Source organism: Ranitomeya variabilis, chromosome 6 (genome assembly GCF_051348905.1).
Source record: "Ranitomeya variabilis isolate aRanVar5 chromosome 6, aRanVar5.hap1, whole genome shotgun sequence".
NCBI lineage: Eukaryota > Metazoa > Chordata > Amphibia > Anura > Dendrobatidae > Ranitomeya > Ranitomeya variabilis.
The window spans coordinates 218,389,287-218,407,918 of NC_135237.1; the positions used below are offsets into that span (position 1 = coordinate 218,389,287).

General features: G+C 47.3%; 1 protein-coding gene across 5 annotated transcripts in view; it reads left to right on the plus strand.

Moving 5' to 3' along the window:
- Positions 1–18,632, plus strand: part of MTRR (5-methyltetrahydrofolate-homocysteine methyltransferase reductase) — a 1,305,783-nt gene that overhangs the window by 1,146,335 nt on the left and 140,816 nt on the right. For 4 of the 5 annotated variants that reach the window (XM_077269440.1, XM_077269445.1, XM_077269442.1 and 1 more), the window contains one exon: positions 14,898–14,990. The exons of the other annotated variant lie outside the window; for it this stretch is intronic. In XM_077269440.1, the coding sequence (XP_077125555.1) occupies positions 14,898–14,990 (93 nt within the window). The remainder of the gene's footprint in view (positions 1–14,897; positions 14,991–18,632) is intronic. 5 annotated transcript variants of the gene reach the window in all.

Below are 18,632 nucleotides of genomic sequence, written 5' to 3' on the forward strand. Positions count from 1 at the left end.
GGGTACTGTGCTGGGACTTTTATACGTGTTATCTGCCTGTTTTGTGGTTCAATAAAGCATTGCCACACTGTTTTACCCTCAGCCTGTGTTGTCTGAGTAGCATTATGCCCACATTAAAAGGAGAAGGGGCATGCGGCAGAACGATCCCTGGTCTATGTGGTTTCGGTTACCAGACTGGATCGCCCGCTGACCCCCCCCCTCCCCCCCCCCCCCGTGTCTCCACACCCCCAGATGTGAACTAATTTTACAAACTACACTCCACAGTGAATTCATCTAGAGGTGCAGTGATCATATTGACACCACATGTACCTAACAGAAATTTATACTATTGAGCAGTAAAGAAAGAATAAATTACATTTTTACCACTAAAATTGTGTTCTAGCCCCAAATTTTTTATTTTTCTAACTGTAGGAATTTTTTTTTTTACAACAAACTTAGTTTCATTTTATTCTGACTCCCATGACAGCACCACAAGAGAGGAGATCCGCCCTTCAGGAACAGGAAACCTACAGATACAAAAGGGTGGCACCTCTCCCATGCTTCAGTTGGTTTCCTGTTCCTGATGGGACTGGTTCCTATAGATGCCTACAGGACATCGCATCCCAGGCACGGCCGGTCGACTCATGTAGTGGGGGTCTCCTACCTCGAACGGTACAGGGGTCCTGGAAGTGCCACGATGGTCCTTGATGGATGGCACGGCAGTGAGCGAGCAGCAGGGAGTGGGGTCTGGAGGATCGCCATCTCCGCAAGTAGCCGAAGCCGAGGTGAGTATGCTCCCTATGTCCCTGTGGCTCCCGCGATGTGGGTATGAAGGCTCCATGCTGCGTGTTCCTGGTCCAGCGGTGTTCGTTGCGGGGCACATGGTGGCTCTCTCCTGGGCATTCCGGAGCGGCCTCTGACGCATTCTGCGTCATCGGGGGTTGCCGCGTGATGTCGTTGGCGGAGCCGGCAGGTGCCTCCGGGTCACTGCTGCCGGCATCCTTTCTGTGCATGCGCAGGATCTTCTGATGCCGGGAACATGGTGGCCGTCATCCATGGAGTCCGGAGCCCTGCTTTCAGGTCTCATTATGCTGGGACCTCGGCACCTGTGGGGAATGCTGGGGAGGGGTGCCACATCACCTGCTGACCCGGATACCGTTGGGGAAGTATATATGGCTGGCATGCAGGAAGCATCATGCTTCTGGCCCATTTTCTAACAATGGAAGGTGAGCAGCAGCAGCTACTACAACAGGAGGAGGCTGCTAGCCAGCATGCTACACAGAAGCCTCGGGCCTGACAGAAAACCCGGATTGGTGCAGGTCGTGGCCAGTTGTGACCGATCCCGCCACCGGAGTTCTTCCAGACAGGAGTCAGTAGCATCGGCTGAACCCCCCCTCGTAATCCAGTACCTATTTCTTCAGACACTGGTAAGTGATTTTGTGAATGTTCACTTAGTGATGCAGCCTTCCCCTTATGCTTTCGTTTCTAGGGGAAGGAATGTACAAGAAAGGCAAAGCACAGAGAATGTGTCCTCTGTGGATGCCCCATACTGGACTCTCGTCCAAAAAAGTTATGCCCCCTTGTATCTGGCAGACAGTGAGGTGTCAGGAAGGGGAAGGAGGGAGCAACATTAGCCTCTAAGTAGTCTATATTGCCCCTTACTATCCCCCCTGAGTTGGCAAAAGAGACTCCTAATTTCACCATGAGTTTGAGGGACATCATCAGGACAGAAGTGAGGGAGTCCATAATATCCCTGACTCGGGGAAAGTTCCAGGTGGAAGGATCTTCTGGAATCAGATTTGTCTGAGGAAGACTCGGGTCACTTCTGCCTACCCCTAGACCGCGTGGATAAACTTGTAAAGGCGGTTAGGTGAACAATGGGGTTAGTAGAGTCCAGGCCAGAACTGTCCATACAGGACATCATGTTCAAGAGATTGGATCAAAGGAAACTTAAGACCTTTGCCTTGAATGAAAAAAATTCAGGGGCTGATTCTCCATGAGTGGAAGAGGCCAGAAAAAAGGGGCTCCTTACCTCCAGGCCTCAAGCGGAGATACCCCTTTGATGACCCGGCCATTAACACTTGAGATAAAGCCCCAAGATTAGATGTAGCAGTGTCCAAAGCATCAAAAAATTCTTCCCTACCTTTTGAAGACATAGAGACCCTCAAAGATCCCCTAGACAGGAAGGTGGATGTCTTCCTTAAAGGAACTTGGGAGATGGCGGCCGGATCCCTTAGGCTAGCGGTGGCATCCACCTGCGCAGCTAGATCAATGATGGTCTGGTTGAACCAGCTCGAGTCTCAGCTAAAAGAGGGAACACCTCGGAAGTTGATTCTGGGGGCTCTTGCAGTAATTCAAGAGGCCGCAGCATTCCTACCAGATGCCTCAATAGACTCGGTCAGGATGGCGGCAAGAGCAGCGGGTCTATTCAAAGCAGCCCACAGAGCTCTGTGGTTAAAATGCTGGCCAGGAGATATCCAGTTAAGATCTAAGCTCTGTGTGATTCCATGTGAAGGGGAATACCATTTTGGCCCGATCTTGGACGAGCTGCTGATAAGGCAGGAGACAAGAAGAAGAGATTCCCCAACTTTACATCCTCTTCTTACTGACGCCCCTTCAGTAGGAGAAAGTTTGGTCAAGGAAGACCCACAAGGGAGCATTCCAGATGGGATGACAGGAAGAGGTACAGGCTTCATGTTTAGACACTCTTCTCGGGAATGGAAAAAAATCCCAATGACTAGCGGTCGCCATAGGGGGGAGATTGTCGGCCTTCTATCCAGCCTGGTTGCGAATCACCAACAGTGTCTGGGGGCAGGGCATGATTTCATCAGGACTCAAACTTGAATTCTACTCTATTCCAGGGGATAAATTAAAATTAACTCCCTTCCGCACTTCCCATCTAGAGCAGTCTGCCCTGGAGGCAGTAGTAGTTAAATTGTATCATAAAGGGGTCCTGGTGGAGGTTCCGGAATCCGAGAAGGGTAGAGATTTTTAATCTCCCCTGTTTTTATTCCGGAAACCAGATAACTTTTACAGAACCATCATCAACATCTGGTCCCTCAATAAATTTCTGATCACTCGCCCCTTTAAAATGGAAACAATTGGCTCGGCAATAAAAATTATATTTCAAAACTGGCGGTAATAGATTTAAAGGATGCATGTTATCATGTGCCTATTCACACAGACTATCAACGTTTCCTGAGAGTGGCAGTATCAATAAGTTGAAATCCGAAAAAACTTGGCACTCTAGATGAATAATTATCATATGCAAAAGGTTTATTGATGTGCATCCATAAAGGCAAGTCATTTACCCAGCGACTCCGGCCGCATCACACGTGCGCCTACGTGGACAGGAATTCTTGCTGCATCCAGGCTACCCTACCAATATTGCAATTTATAGAGACAGGATTAACGTTTCTCCCTGCACCATATCTCTTATATTTGTTCTGATGAAGGTCCGGCTGTGGACCGAAAACGTTCGACTTGCCTTTATGGATGCACATCAATAAACCTTTTGCATATGATAATTATTCATCTAGAGTGCCAAGTTTTTTCGGATTTGGATTTGTTGGGCTGGATACCCTACTTGAGCACCTACTCTATACACTACTACGAGTGCCGTGTTGTTCTATTATTACATTATCAATAAGTTGATCAGTCCCTCATTTTCAGTTTGTAGCCCTCCCCTTTGGCCTGTCAGCTGCTCCACGAGTCTTCACAAAATAAATTGCCGAGGTCATGGCCCACCTTCGGGAGTCAGACATCTTGATTGTCCCCTATTTAGACGAATTCTTAATTATAGGCAGTTCTGCTAATCATTGCCTTTCACAAGTAGCCAGATCTAGGTCCACTCTAGAACAATTAGGTTGGCTAATAAACTCAAAAAAATAACATTTACAACCCGTGAAGGTTCATCTATTCCTCGGTCTCGTGTTAGATTTGGGAAGTCAAGAATGTCGCCTACCAGCAGACGAAATTATTTGCCTTCGTCACCAGGTTTTGTGGGCAGTAAATAGGCCCTCTATGACCCTCAGGCAAGCCATGTCCCTATTAGGTTCCCTAATATCCTGTATCCCGGCTGTCAAGTGGGCTCAGTTGCACACAAGAACCCTTCAAAGGGATATTTTACCTAATGATAGAACCCTGGGTGTTTCTTACAGGGCACAATGACACTGAATCCATCAAACATAAGTTCCCTAAGATGGTGGCTTAACAGGGATAACTTGGCCTCAGGGGTTCCCTGGGAAAATCGCATATCGTGTATAATAACCACAGACGCTAGTCCTTCGGGGTGGGGGGCCCATATGGGGGATATTGTGGTCCAGGGTCAATGGGATTCCCATGTAGAAAGTTCATCTAACCTTAAGGAACTATCGGCTGTAGAACTGTCGGTTAAGAAACTCCTTGTGTACCTACAGGGTCACCATGTCAGAATTCTCTCGGACAACCAGGTGGCGGTGGCCTACATCAGCCACCAAGGTGGGACCCGATTCGAGACCCTGATGGAAGTAGCAGAACGTCTTTTCCAGATAGCAGAAAGACATTTACTATCTTTAACAGTGATACACATAAGAGGAAAAGACAATGCCAAGGCAGACTTTCTCAGCCGCAGCAGACTAAGGTAGGGAGAATGGTCTCTAAATGGAGCCATCTTCAACCAGAATGTACGCATGTGGGGTCTGCCAGATATAGACCTTTTTGCCACCAGGAGAAACAGAAAAGTAAGTCAGTTCTGTTCTCTAAATCCGGAGGAAAAGCCTCTTATAGTGGACGCCTTCCTGAGGAGGTGGGACTTCAACCTGGCCTACGCATTCCCTCCGCTATCCCTGTTACCTCTGGTAGTGAGAAAGATCAGAGAAGACAGAGCTCACTTCTGGCCCAGAAGGGCTTGGTTTTCGTGGCTAAGGACTATGTCTGACTGTGATCCCTGGATACTCCCAGATCTTCCAGATCTCCTCTCAAAGGACCCAGTCAACCATCCACCAGTACCAGGATTCCACTTGACAGCGTGGAGTTTGAAAGGGCATTATTAAAGGATTCTCCCCAAATCTAATAACCACCTTACTAAAAAGTAGAGTTATTTACAACTAAGATTTATGCCAGAACCTGCAAACAGTTCCTAGCCACTTCTGACTTTAAACCCAAAGAGGGGGTACCTATAGGAAAAATTCTAGAATTTCTTCAGAAGGGTCTAGAAGTAGGTCTTGCCTCTAGTAGCCTTAAAGTGCAAATTTCGGCCCTTGGTGCCTTATTTAACTGTGACATCGCAAGTAATTACTGTGTCTCCAGATTCATTAAAGCAACTGGTAGCTCTAGGCCCATACACAGGGTAAGGTGTGTACCATGGGACTTGAACTTAGTCCTTACGGCTATGACAGAGGCTCCGTTTGAACCCATGGTATCTGCCTCAATTAAAGTCCTATCCCTCAAGGTGGCCTTTTTAGTAGCTATAACATCAGCACGTAGAATAGATGATATTCATGCACTTTCTAGGATTCCTCCTTATATGCAGATATTGAATGACAGGGTAGTGTTTAGACCAGACCCTGCTTACTTGCCCAAGGTTTCCTCAGACTGCCACAGGACACAAGAGAGTTCTTCCCTTCTTCCTCCCTAATCCTACTAACCAGAAGGAGGAGAAACTTCACACATTAGGTATTAGAAGATGTTTGCTGCAGTATCTCTCTGTCAATAATTCCTGGAAAAAGGATGATGCCTTATTTATATCCTTCCAGGGCTCTAGGAAGTGTCATAGAGTTTCAAAGTGTACGTTAGTGAGATGGTTTAGTTAGGCTATCTCTCTGGCTTACACAACAGATGGTGGTCTGGCTCCACAGAATTTAAGGGCGCATTCTACTCGAGCCATGGCATCCTCGTGGGCAGAAAGGTCTGGAGTTTCCATCGACCAGATATGTAAGGCAGCTACGTGGTCATCCCCGTCCACCTTCTTTAACCATTGTAGGCTGAACATGGGTGCTTCCTCAGATCTTATCTTCGGGTTAAGGGTTCTGCAGGCTGTAGTCCCTCCCTAAGCTAATTTTACATCTCTGTAATTCTCTAGTGGTGCTGTCATGGGAGTCCGAATAAAGTATTAAGTTACTTACCGGTAACAGCATTTTTCGGAGGCCCATAACAGCACTCTTTGTTCTCTCCCTTAAAGTATGGATGCGCACTTATTCCACTTACAAGTTTTCACATGGGTGAATTGTTAAAGTTGTATATATTTTATGTGCCATTAACCGTTGAGGTCCTCTCAAGCTATGTAATCGAACTGATGCGTGGGAGAGGTGCCGCCCTTTTGTTTCTGTAGGTTTCCTGTTCCTGAAGGGCGGATCTCCTCTCTCATGGTGCTATCATGGGCCTCCGAAAAATGCCGTTACCGGTAAGTAACTTAGTGCTTTTTCCAGAGTGTGCCGATACCCAGAGCCGTATTTAGAGTTTCTGCTGCCCTAGGCACTTTTAGTGCTGCCTCCCCCTTTGGTGAGTATGACACTATCGGCAGTGACTTTGCCATAAACCGCTGATGTGAAAGTAGCCTTTTGCAGCAGATCTGGCAGTTTTTCCACATCTGCCATGTAACGGATCGCTTACAGCAACACTGCGTTCGGCCTCATTCATTCCCTATGGGACTTGCGGACATGTGCGGCACTTGCGGTTTTGCCGCGATCCGGCAAATGCGGTACTTGCAGCAATGGAAAAAAACACTGCTAGCAGTATTTTTTGTATCACTGCAAGTGCAAAACCGCAAGTGCCGCACATGTCCGCAAGTAGCCATCACTACCTGTCCCTGCACCTTCCTAGCTCATCCCTAACCATCCCTCTCTGACCTAAAACTACACTATAAAGCTTTAGGAAAACAATTTATTAACTGACATATTCCTATGATAATGAGGCTCCAGGCTACGGCGTAGACTGGGACGGGCAGTCTCCGGGTCTCCTTTCTCTTTGTGCACACCCTCAGTCCCTGCCTCACTGCCTGTGCACAGACATCCCTCCACCGGACCCGGTAATCACCGCTCTCAGTGGCATACCGGCAGAGGTGTATCTAGGGTTTCTGGCACCAGGGGCAAGGATTCATTTTGGTGCCCTCCCCCCCACAGGACATATGTGATTTGCACACTTAGTCATGTACCGACGAGCTCCTCTCCCTGATGCTCTCAATGTTCAGTGAAAAACAGAGAAGCAGAAGAGAAGCTCCTTGTCACAGGACCACAAGTATGAAAATCGCATATGAGTGAAGTGTCCATGTGACGACGACTGGAACCTGCAGAGCGGAATCCTGACATCGCAGGCTTCTGAATTCTCACAACTAATGCACTGCACACTTTTAGGATTCTCCCTTGCCGGTGGACAGTCATGTCAGCACAAGTATGTGATTTGTATACTTTTGACCATATTCTGATTAGACATGCCTGGCCTCGCTCAGTTCATTTTCATTGACGGAGGCCACATATGTCTAGTTAGCATGTGACCGCATTAATGTAAATCCCCAGCATGAGAGAATCCTGACAGCATGCAGTGCGCACTGTGAGAATTCAGACTTTTCCGTCACAAAGAATGACTGCAGACTCATCACAAACCTGGACATCCCCTTTAATGCTCCTAACATAAATAAAAACATGAGTTAGTTAGTATCACAAATAACATTTACATCCAGGTACCTTATAGATGATGTCGCCTCTGGAGCCGTTCTTCTTTTCTTCATCTTGTCCAGATCCCATGATGAGTTTTCTTATCCACAGCCGTCTCTGCAGACTTACATCTTCTCCGCTCTTTTGCAGAAAATCTCCACATGACGCCCTTAAAGATACAAGTGTCATTATAATGCTCCTGAATAAAAATTGCCCCTCACTATATTGTTTGCACAAAATATGACCCCCACACTGTCCCTTTTATGGTACATGCTCTTCACACTGTCCTCTCTTTTCCATACCGGCTCCCTCTTCAAATTGTCCTCTCACACTGTATCCCCCTATAGGGCTCAGTATTTATACTGTACTCTCTCATCACACTCACCCCTCCTTGGTATACTGTCCCCTCCTGGCTGTGCCCTTACACTGTCCCTCCATGCTACGCCCCCACTACTCAGTTTCTATTCTGTGCCCACTCACTTTTCTGCCCCCATACTGTCTCCTCACACTATTCCCCTCCCTCCTCATACTGTCTCCTCTCACATCCCCCCTGTTCACCATCCTGTCTCCTCATATATTTACCCCCTCACTTTCTATACTGCCTGCTCACCTGACTCCCCATACTTTGTCTGCACACATCCCATCACCCTCACTCCCCGTACTCTGTCCACATCCATTTTTCACATCATTACTCATACTGTGTCCACACACATTCCCTCGTGCGCTCCACATACTGTCTGCACCCATCCCCCATATTGTTTCCTCATATATGCCCCCCATTCCCCAGTACAGTGTCCTCATACATGTCCCCCATCCTCCCATCCTGTATGCATGGCTCGGCTCCCCCATCTTGTATGCATGGCTTGGTTCCCCATCCTCCCATCTTGTATGCATGGCTCGGCTCCCCCATCCTCCCATCTTGTATGCATGGCTCGGCTCCCCATCCTCCCATCTTGTATGCATGGCTTGGCTCCCCCATCCTCCCATCTTGTATGCATGGCTCGGCTCCTCCATCCTCCTATCCGGTATGCATGGCTCCCCCATCCTCCCATCCTGTATGTATGGCTTGGCTCCCCCATCCTCCCACCCTGTATGCATGGCTCCCCCATTCTCTCATCCTGTATGCATGGCTCTCCCATCCTCCCACCCTGTATGCATGGCTCCTCCATCCTCCCACCCTGTATGCATGGCTCCTCCATACTCCCATCCTGTATGCATGGTTCCTCCATCCTCCCATCCTATATGCATGGCTTGGCTCCCCCACCCTCCCACCCTGTATGCATGGCTCCCCCATTCTCCCATCCTGTATGCATGGCCCTCCCTCCCACCCTGTATGCATGGCCCTCCCTCCCACCCTGTATGCATGGCCCTCCCTCCCACCCTGTATGCATGGCCCTCCTTCCCACCCTGTATGCATGGCCCTCCCTCCCACCCTGTATGCATGGCTCCTCCATCCTCCCATCCTGTATGCATGGCTCCCCCATCCTACCATCTTGTATGCATGGCTCGGCTCCTCCATCCTCCTATCCTGTATGCATGGCTTCCCCATCCTCCCATCCTGTATTCATGGCTCGGCTCCCCCATCCTCCCACCCTGTATGCATGGCTCCCCCATTCTCCCATCCTGTATGCATGGCTCTCCCATCCCCCCACCCTGTATGCATGGCTCCTCCTTCCTCCCATCCTGTATGCATGGCTCCCCATCCTCTATCCTGTATGCATGGCTCCCCCATCCTGTATGCATGGCTCGGCTCCCCCATCCTCCCACCCTGTATGCATGGTTCCCCCATTCTCCCATCCTGTATGCATGGCTCTCCCATCCTCCCACCCTGTATGCATGGCTCCTCCATCCTCCCATCCTGTATGCATGGCTCCCCCATCCTACCATCTTGTATGCATGGCTCGGCTCATCCATCATCCTATCCTGTATGCATGGCTCCCCCATCCTCCCATCCTGTATGCATGGCTTGGCTCCCCCATCCTCCCACCCTGTATGCATGGCTCCCCCATTCTCCCATCCTGTATGCATGGCTCTCCCATCCTCCCACCCTGTATGCATGGCTCCTCCATCCTCCCATCCTGTATGCATGGCTCCCCCATCCTCCCATCCTGTATTCATGGCTTGGCTCCCCCATCCTCCCACCCTGTAAGTGTGGCTCCTCCATCCTCCCACCCTGTGTGCACAGCTCCCCCATCCTGTGTGCATGGCTCCCCCATCCCCCCACCCTGTGTGAATGGCTCCTCCATCCTCCCACCCTGTGTGCACGGCTCCCCCATCCTCCCACCCTGTGTGCACGGCTCCCCCATCCTCCCACGGTGTGCACGGCTCCCCCATCCTCCCACGGTGTGTGCACGGCTCCCCCATCCTCCCACGGTGTGTGCACGGCTCCTCCATCCTCCCACCCTGTGTGCATGGCTCCGCCATCCTCCCACCCTGTGTGCACAGCTCCCCCTTCCTCCCACCCTGTGTGCACGGCTCCTCCATCCTCCCACGGTGTGTGCACGGCTCCCCCATCCTCCCACGGTGTGTGCATGGCTCCCCCATCCTCCCACGGTGTGTGCACGGCTCCCCCATCCTCCCACGGTGTGTGCACGGCTCCCCCATCCTCCCACGGTGTGTGCACAGCTCCTCCATCCTCCCACGGTGTGTGCACGGCTCCTCCATCCTCCCACCCTGTGTGCACGGCTCCCCCATCCTCCCACCCTGTGTGCAAGGCTCCCCCATCCTCCTCCCCTGTGTGCACAGCTCCCCCATCCTCCCACCCTGTGTGCATGGCTCCCCCATCCTCCTCCCATCCTCCCCTGTCATACCCACCTTTCTCTCACCGCGTGGCGCAGAACTTCCCAGCAACTCTGCAGCATCTTCCTTCCTGTATGAGCGGTCACGTGGTACCGCTCATTAAGGTGATGAATATGTGTCCATATTCATCATCTTAATGAGCGGTACCACGTGACCGATGAGGACAGGACGAGCTGCCGGCACTGAGATGGAGTTGCAGCAGGCACCGCTGGAGGAGGGTGAGTATGAAGTCTTCAGGGAGGGGGCGGGAAGGAGAGAGAGGGGGGGGAGGCGGGCGCTTGATCCCGGACTTTATAAAAAAAAAACATGCTCAAGTGCGCCCCCCGCATCCTGCCGCCCTAGGCACATGCCCTCAAGTGCCTAGTGGCAAATACGGCCCTGCCGATACCCTACATGCAATCAGGAAATATTTTTCAGGCACAATGCAAAGCTCAGAAGGTAAGGATCACCATACTATAGTGCAGATTTTACTGTTATGGCTTGCGAGTGCTATGACCCACTGGAGAGCTCCTGACCTGCCAGAACAGCAGAATCCCCTATAAGGCTACTTTCACACTAGCGTCGCCGTCGCTTGCTGTACGTCGCAATGCGTCATTTTGGAGAAAAAACGCATCCTGCAAAGTTGCCCGCAGGATGCTTTTTTTCTCCATAGGCTTGCATTAGCGACGCATTAGCAACGCATTGCGATGTATGGCCACACGTCGCATCCGTCGTGCGACGGATGCGTCGTGTTTTGGCGGACTGTCGGCACAAAAAAGTTACATGTAACTTTTTTGTGCGTCATGTCCGCCATTTCCGTCCGTGCATGCGCGGCCGGAACTCCGCCCCCTCCTCCCCGGACATTATAATGGGGCAGCGGATGTGTTGAAAAACTGCATCTGCTGCCCCTGTTGTGCTTTTATTTCACAGCATGCGTCGGTACGTCGGGCCCACGCATGGCGACAGCCCCTACCGACGCTAGTGTGAAAGTACCCTAAGTGACCCCATTTTAAAAACAACACCTCTCAACAAATTCGTATAGGGGTGCTGTGATCATATTGACACCACTGGTGTGTCACAGAATATTATACCATTGGGCAGTGAAGAAAAAATAATTTACGTTTTTACTACCAAAATTTTCCTTTTGCCCCAGATTTTCATTTTCACACAAGTAGTGGGTAAAAATGGCACCATAATTTGTCCAACAATTTCTACTGAATATGGCAATACCTCTTATGTGGCTGTACAGTACTGCTTATCCATACGGCGAGACTCAGGAGGGACGGAGCGCTATTTGCCTCCTGGTGTGCAAATTTTCCTAGGATAGTTTGCGGACTCCATATACAGAGCCCCTAAGTGCTAGAAAAGCAAAATTCATCCCTCAAGTGACCATATTTTGGAAATTATACCCCTTTGGGAATTTATCCACAGGTGCAGTGACCAGTACGCTGTAGTGACCAGTTCTTTATAGTGACCAGTACCTTATATTGACCAGTATGTTATGCCCAGCTCATGCTACTGGAGACATACACCTGTAAGTGTCATCACTTCAGAAATGCTAAACATATGAAAGCTATATGTGGCTTAGGTAAACGGACTCAGAAGGGAGGGGGGCATTTGGATTTGGGAGCGCAGAATTTGCTGAATTTCTTTTGAGAGGCGAGGAGCCATTTTGCTTTTCCAGAGCCTTTGTGCTACCAATTACGAGTAAGCCCCTATATTTCCATTAACCAATGACGAACCTGTTTGGGGACTTGTTTTTTTTTGTGGATTGAGTTGAAGCATTTGTTTGGAACATTTTACATAACATTTGAGATGAAATTAATCTCTACACTGAGCACTTATATTGGGGTTTCCATTTAAATCTGAGTTACGTGATTCAGATGAAACCTCCGAGGGATCCATTCACTATAATGAGGCAGCAGAGTTACTCTGGACTCTGTCTGGCCTCAGTTCAGCACTGTCCTTTTCAGATTTCAGAAGTGCACAAAACTGTTGTCGACGGCACTTTTATGCAGTCCTAAAAAGACGGACACCACCAGATCACAGGTCCTATGGCATTCACAGTTCCTCCATATGTCTCATAATAGGGAATCTTCTTTTGGGGTTCCGTCTGAATCACATATTTCTCAGATTTACATGAAAACCCCGCTGTGGGCTCTCAGCGCAGAGCTCAGGATAAATGTGCCTTACTTCAATCTTTGGCAGGCAAAATCAACAGCAGGTGAAGAATTTGTTTTATTTTATTTTTTTACGCAGTTCCTTGTGTGGTTTAAGTGATATGGTGACTTTATTCTTCTAGTTGGTGCGATTACAGCAATTCCAGATCTATATATATTTTTTTAATGTTTGGCTGCTGTTACACACTACATAACGCTTTTTATTGCAAAAGCATCACCATATTTTGATAATTTTTTTCATATTTAGGCCCATTGAAGCATGTGGGGGCTTGTTTTTTGAGGGACGAGTTGACATCTTTATTGGTATCATTTTCAGACACATGACATTTTTTGAACGCTTTCTATTAAGATTTTTGGGAGGCAGAATGAACAAAAAACATCAATTCAGGTTTTGTTTTGTTTTTATGGGGGGGCTTATGTTTTTGCGCGTGGTCAAATTGATAAGTCATTACAGTGATACCCCATCTATAATTTTTTTTTTATGTTTGGCGCTTATACACAATAAAAACTATTTTATGGAAAAAATAAGTACCGTATTTGTGCATCGCTTTATTCTGATAGCTATAACTTTTTTATTTTTCCGCTGATGGAGCTATATGATGGCTTGGTTTTTTGTGTGACAAGATGCCGGTTTCTGTGGTTCCATGTTTATTTATATTCGTTTTTTTTGTTTGTTTTTTTTTTCACTTTTTGATCAGCGGTATAATGATAAAGCATTGTTTTTTGCTTTTTTTTTTCTTTTTTATGGTGTTCACTAAAAGGGTTAACTAGGGGGAAAGTTTTAGGGTATGTGCACACGTAGAATGGTCCACTGCGGATTTTTCCGCTGCGGATTTGATAAATCCGCAGGGCAAAAACACTGCGTTTTTCCTGCGGATTTACTGTGGATGTACCGCGGTTTTTGTGCGGATTCCACTGCAGTTTTACACCTGCGGTTTTCTATTATGGAGCAGGTGTAAAACCGCTGCAGATTCCGCACAAAGAATTGACATGCTGCGGAATGTAAACCGCTGCGTTTCCGCGTGTTTTTTTCCGCAGCATGGGCACAGCGTTTTCGGTTTCCCATAGGTTTACATTGTACTGTAAACTCATGGGAAACTGCTGCGGACTCGCAGCTGCTGATCCGCAGCAATATCCGCATCGTGTGCACAGAGCCTTATAGGTTGAGTCGTTCCGGATGCGGCGATGCCAAAGATGTGTACTTTTATTGTTTTTTTTTTTTCATAAAAATATTTATTCATGGGTGCCATATATATTTTTATTTTTTTATTTATTTTTTTAAATATTTTAGCAATTTTCTAAAACTTTTTTACTTTGTCCCCCATTTTTGCAGGCTGATCGTTTGTATAGCATAGAGATGCAGGAGCATCCCTATGCTATGCAAACTGTCAGTTCTGTAGTGACAAACAAAGTTGATTCATCATTCTCTGAGCATAATCAAGCAACTTTGCTAGCATGGTGGCGACATCGGGTCACCATTGCAATGACCGGGACCTTTGAAGTTGTGTGGTCTCCAATCCTAGGGCAGAGGGGCTGTCATCCCTCTTCCGGCTCCTGGAATGCTACTGTGGTACTGTGTGGCCATCATACTGTGCATGTGGAGGGTACTATGGACCAATTCACTGTGGGATTATCATATTGTGTTTGGAGAATACTTTTGTTGGCATCACATGTTTTGGGGGCCATGAAAGGGGTATCTTAGTGCTGAAGTTGTGACATATGCTCTTTTGTGACCCTGCTGAATATTCAACATTTTTTTTTTTTGGGGGGGGGGGTGGTAAGGGAGGGGAGGAGTAGAGCCAATTAGGACTTCTGCTATGGGTTCCCATGATTTGTTCCAGTTACAATGGCAAAACGTGAACAATTAAAGTACAAATAATGTTAAAAAACAGGTATAAAGAAAAAAAAGTCCCCTACCTCAAGGACAAAAATAGCTTTTTTTCTATCTTCTTATATATTTTTCTATCTTTTTATATATTTTTCGCTATTTTTTAGCAAATAAAAATTATGTAAATGACACAGTAAATTAATATACACCCCTAAACAGCACTAAGAATATTTATAATTTGTTTCCAATGAAACAAAGCCAACATCCAGGTCAATGAAAAAAATTTAAAAAAAAATGATTCCTGCTGAAAAGACAAGGGGCAAAAAAATGAACAAAATTGGCTAGGTATTAACGCCCATTCTGGTCTATTTACTAAGGGGTTAATAAGACACTTTGGCAAACAATCTCTTTGTTTTACATTTAAGCAGGGTGCATAGTCATGATGATTTTTAAGTATTTGTGTGTAGCCCTAACTTTACTCTTTGCTTTGTCCTCTCTTAGAGAAATACAACGTCAACAGAAGAAGGAATGCATATTTGGAGATACGTGGCTGTTTTTTGGCTGCCGCAGCCATAATAAGGACTACTTATTTAGGTAACTGCATTCATATTTATATTGCGCAATAACATTTAGAGTCAGACAGTCTTTAACAAACCTATCATTTTATTTTTTTATGTTGTTACTCCTTAAAGGGAATGTATCAGTTTTATTTTTTTAATGTAATTCTTAAACGTTTGTTTTTAAAACAAAATGAAATTTACTGTTTTGACATTTCTTTTTTTTATTAATTTTTTCTTCAGTCACTGGGGCTGCCATTTTATTTGCTGATGTGTAAGTGACATGTCAGAGCATGACACACATCACAAAAACAGCAGCTTCTGGGCATAGGAGACTGCAGTCGGCATCCGACCCTATTAGTAATGAGCCAGCATACTTGGTAATGCTCGTTACTCGCCCGAGCATCACTGTACTCGCGGTACTCTGCGAGCACTGAGCATTTCCGGGTTTGCTCTGTGACAGCTCAGGTCTCCGCCCTGCCTGATTGGCGCTCTTTACAGAGCCAATCAACATGCAGGGATTGTCTGCGATACACTGTAATGCCGCAGCGATCTTTGTGGTATTACAGTGATTGGCTGGCCGCACAGCGTCATCAGGTCTATGAGACCTGCCGCTGCTCGGCGAATTTAGCTCCGGAATAAGACAGTGTAGGGAGAGCTGCTGCTGAGAGAGGGTCAGATTTTTTTAGTTAGTATGGGTCTACTATCGTTGAATCCACATATCCAGCTAAACTAACAGTCCTTCTAAGGACTAATTACGGGGTGTATAGATTGCAGTGCTAGGTGGGCAGCGTAGTGTATATGCGTATATACACATCAGTGCAAGGCATGCCGGCACTGTATGTGGCTATATAGATATTGCATACATAAAGAGGGTCCATTACTGTCTGCTGCTGCTTATTACATATATATATATATCTAGCTCCAGGTATCAGTGGCTAGCAATAATTTGTTTTTGTACCTTAATCCAGATTTTTTATTACAAAGAAATCCAGACCCCATTTTTTTCTCAGCCAGATCATTTTAACCCCTTAACGACCGCCGATACGCCTTTTAACGGCGGCAGTTAAGGGTACTTAAACCACAGCGCTGTTAATTAACGGCGCTGTGGAAAGACTGAATAGCGCCCCCAGAGTCGGATTTTCTCTGGGGTCTCGGTTACCGGGGGTAGCCGAGACCCCAGAGAACATGATTCGGGGTTTTTTTACCGACCCCCGAGTTGCGAGCGCTGGTAATTAACCGTTTGCCGGCGGTCACAAAAAAAAAGAAAAAAACGCAATTTGCCATTTAATTTCTATGTCCTCCGATGTGATCGCACATCAGAGGACAGAGAAATGGGGTCCCCGATCGCCCCCGATACTCACCTGTCTCCCCCGGTGCTCCTCGTGGCTCCCGATGGGCGCCGCCATCTTCGTCCGGCCAAAAAATGGCGGGCACATGCGTAGTGCACCGGCCGGCACCCGGGAGATCTTTGGGGTCTCGGGTGCCGGGGTGGCCGAGACCCCAAAGAACATGATCGGGGTCGGTTTTTACCGACCCCTGTTTTGCGATCGCCTGTAATTAACTGTTTACCGGCGACCGCAAAAAAAAAAAAAGCGATGTGTAATTCTCTGTCCTCTGATGTAATCGCACATCAGAGGATAGAGAAATAGGGGGATCGGGGACCCTATCATACTTACCGGTGTCCCTGGGTCCTCCTGTGTCCTCTCCTGGCCGCCGGCTTCTTCCTTTGGCAAGAAAATGGCGGGCGCATGCGCAGTGCGCCCGCCATGATCTGCCGGCCGGCAGCTAGAGGAGTTGGGGCTAAATTTAGGGTTAGGGTTGGGGCTAAATTTAGGGTTAGGGTTGGGGCTAAATTTAGGGTTAGGGTTGGGAGTAAATTTAGGGTTAGGGTTGGGGCTAAATTTAGGGTTAGGTTTGGGGATAAATTTAGGGTTAGGGTTGGGGCTAAATTTAGGGTTGGGGCTAGGGTTAGGGTTCTGGCTAAAGTTAGGGCTAGGGTTGGGGCTAAAGTTAGGACTAGGGTTGCGGCTAAAGTTAGGGTTAGAGTTGGGATTAGGGTTTGGAGTAGGGTTGGCATTAGGGTTACGTTTGGGATTAGGGTTAAGGTTAGGGTTGGGATTAGGATTAGGGGTGTGTTGGATTTAGGGTTCTGATTAGGGTTAGGGGTGTGTTGGGGTTAGGAGTTAGATTTGAGGGGTTTGCACTGTTTAGGTACGTCAGGGGGTCTCTAAACACCACAGCCAATTTTGCGCTCAAAAAGTCAAATGGTGCTCCCTCCCTTCCGAGCTCTGCCGTGCACCCAAACAGTGGTTTACCCCCACATATGGGGCATCAGCGTACTCAGGATAAATTGGACAACAACTTTTAGGGTCCAATTTCTCCTGTTACCCTTGTGAAAATAAAAACGTGGGGGCTAAAAAATCTTTTTTGTGGAAAAAAAAATATTTTTTTTTTCACAACTCTGCATTATAAACTTCTGTGAAGCACTTGGGCATTCAAAGTTCTCACCACACATCTAGATAAGTTCCTTTGTGGGTCTAGTTTCCAAAATGGGGTCACTTGTGGGGGGTTTCTACTGTTTAGGTACATCAGGGTCTCTGCAAACGCAACATAACGCCCGCAGACCATTCTATCAAAGTCTGCATTCCAAAACAGCGCTCCTTCCATTCCGAACTCTGCCGTGCACCCAAACAGTGGTCCCCCCCCACACATGGGGTATCAGTGTGCTCAGGACAAATTGGACAACAACTTGTGGGGTCCAATTTCTATTGTACCCATGTGAAAATAAAAACTTTGGGGCTAAATATCTTTTTTGTGGAAAAAAAAATATTTTTTATTTTCTTGACTCTGCATTATAAACTTCTGTGAAGCACTTGGGCATTCAAAGTTCTCACCACACATCTAGATAAGTTTCTTGGGGTGTCTAGTTTCCAAAATGGGGTCACTTGTGGGGGGTTTCTACCGTGTAGGCACATCAGGGGCTCTGCAAACGCAACATAACGCCCGCAGACCATTCTATCAAAGTCTGCTTTCCAAAACGGCGCTCCTTCCCTTCCGAGCTCTGCCATGCACCCAAACAGTGGTTTACCCCCACATATGGGGTATCAGCCTACTCAGCATAAATTGCACAATAAATTTTGGGGTCCAATTTCTCCTGTTACCCTTGTGAAAGTAAAAATTTGGGGGTAAAAAATCATTTTTGTGGAAAAAATTTGATTTTTTTTTTATTTTCATGGCTCTACATTATAAACTTCTGTGAAGCAGTTGGGGGTTTATAGTCCTCACCACACATCTAGATAAGCTCTTTGGGGGTCTAGTTTCCAAAATGTGGTCACTTGTGGGGGGTTTCTACTGTTTAGGTACATCAGGAGCTCTGCAAATGCAACATGACGCCCGCAGAGCATCCCATCAAAGTCTGCATTCCAAGCGGCGCTTCTTCCCTTCCGAGCCCTGATGTGTGCCCAAACAGTGCCCCCCCCCCACATATGGGGTATCAGCGTACTCAGGACAAACTGGTCAACAGATTTTGGGGTCCAATGTCTCCTGTTACCCTTGAGAAAATAAAAAATTGCAGGTTAAAAAATCATTTTTGAGGAAATAAAGGATTTTTTATTTTCACAGCTCTACTTTATAAATTTATGTGAAGCACTTGGGGGTTTAAAGTGCTCACCACACA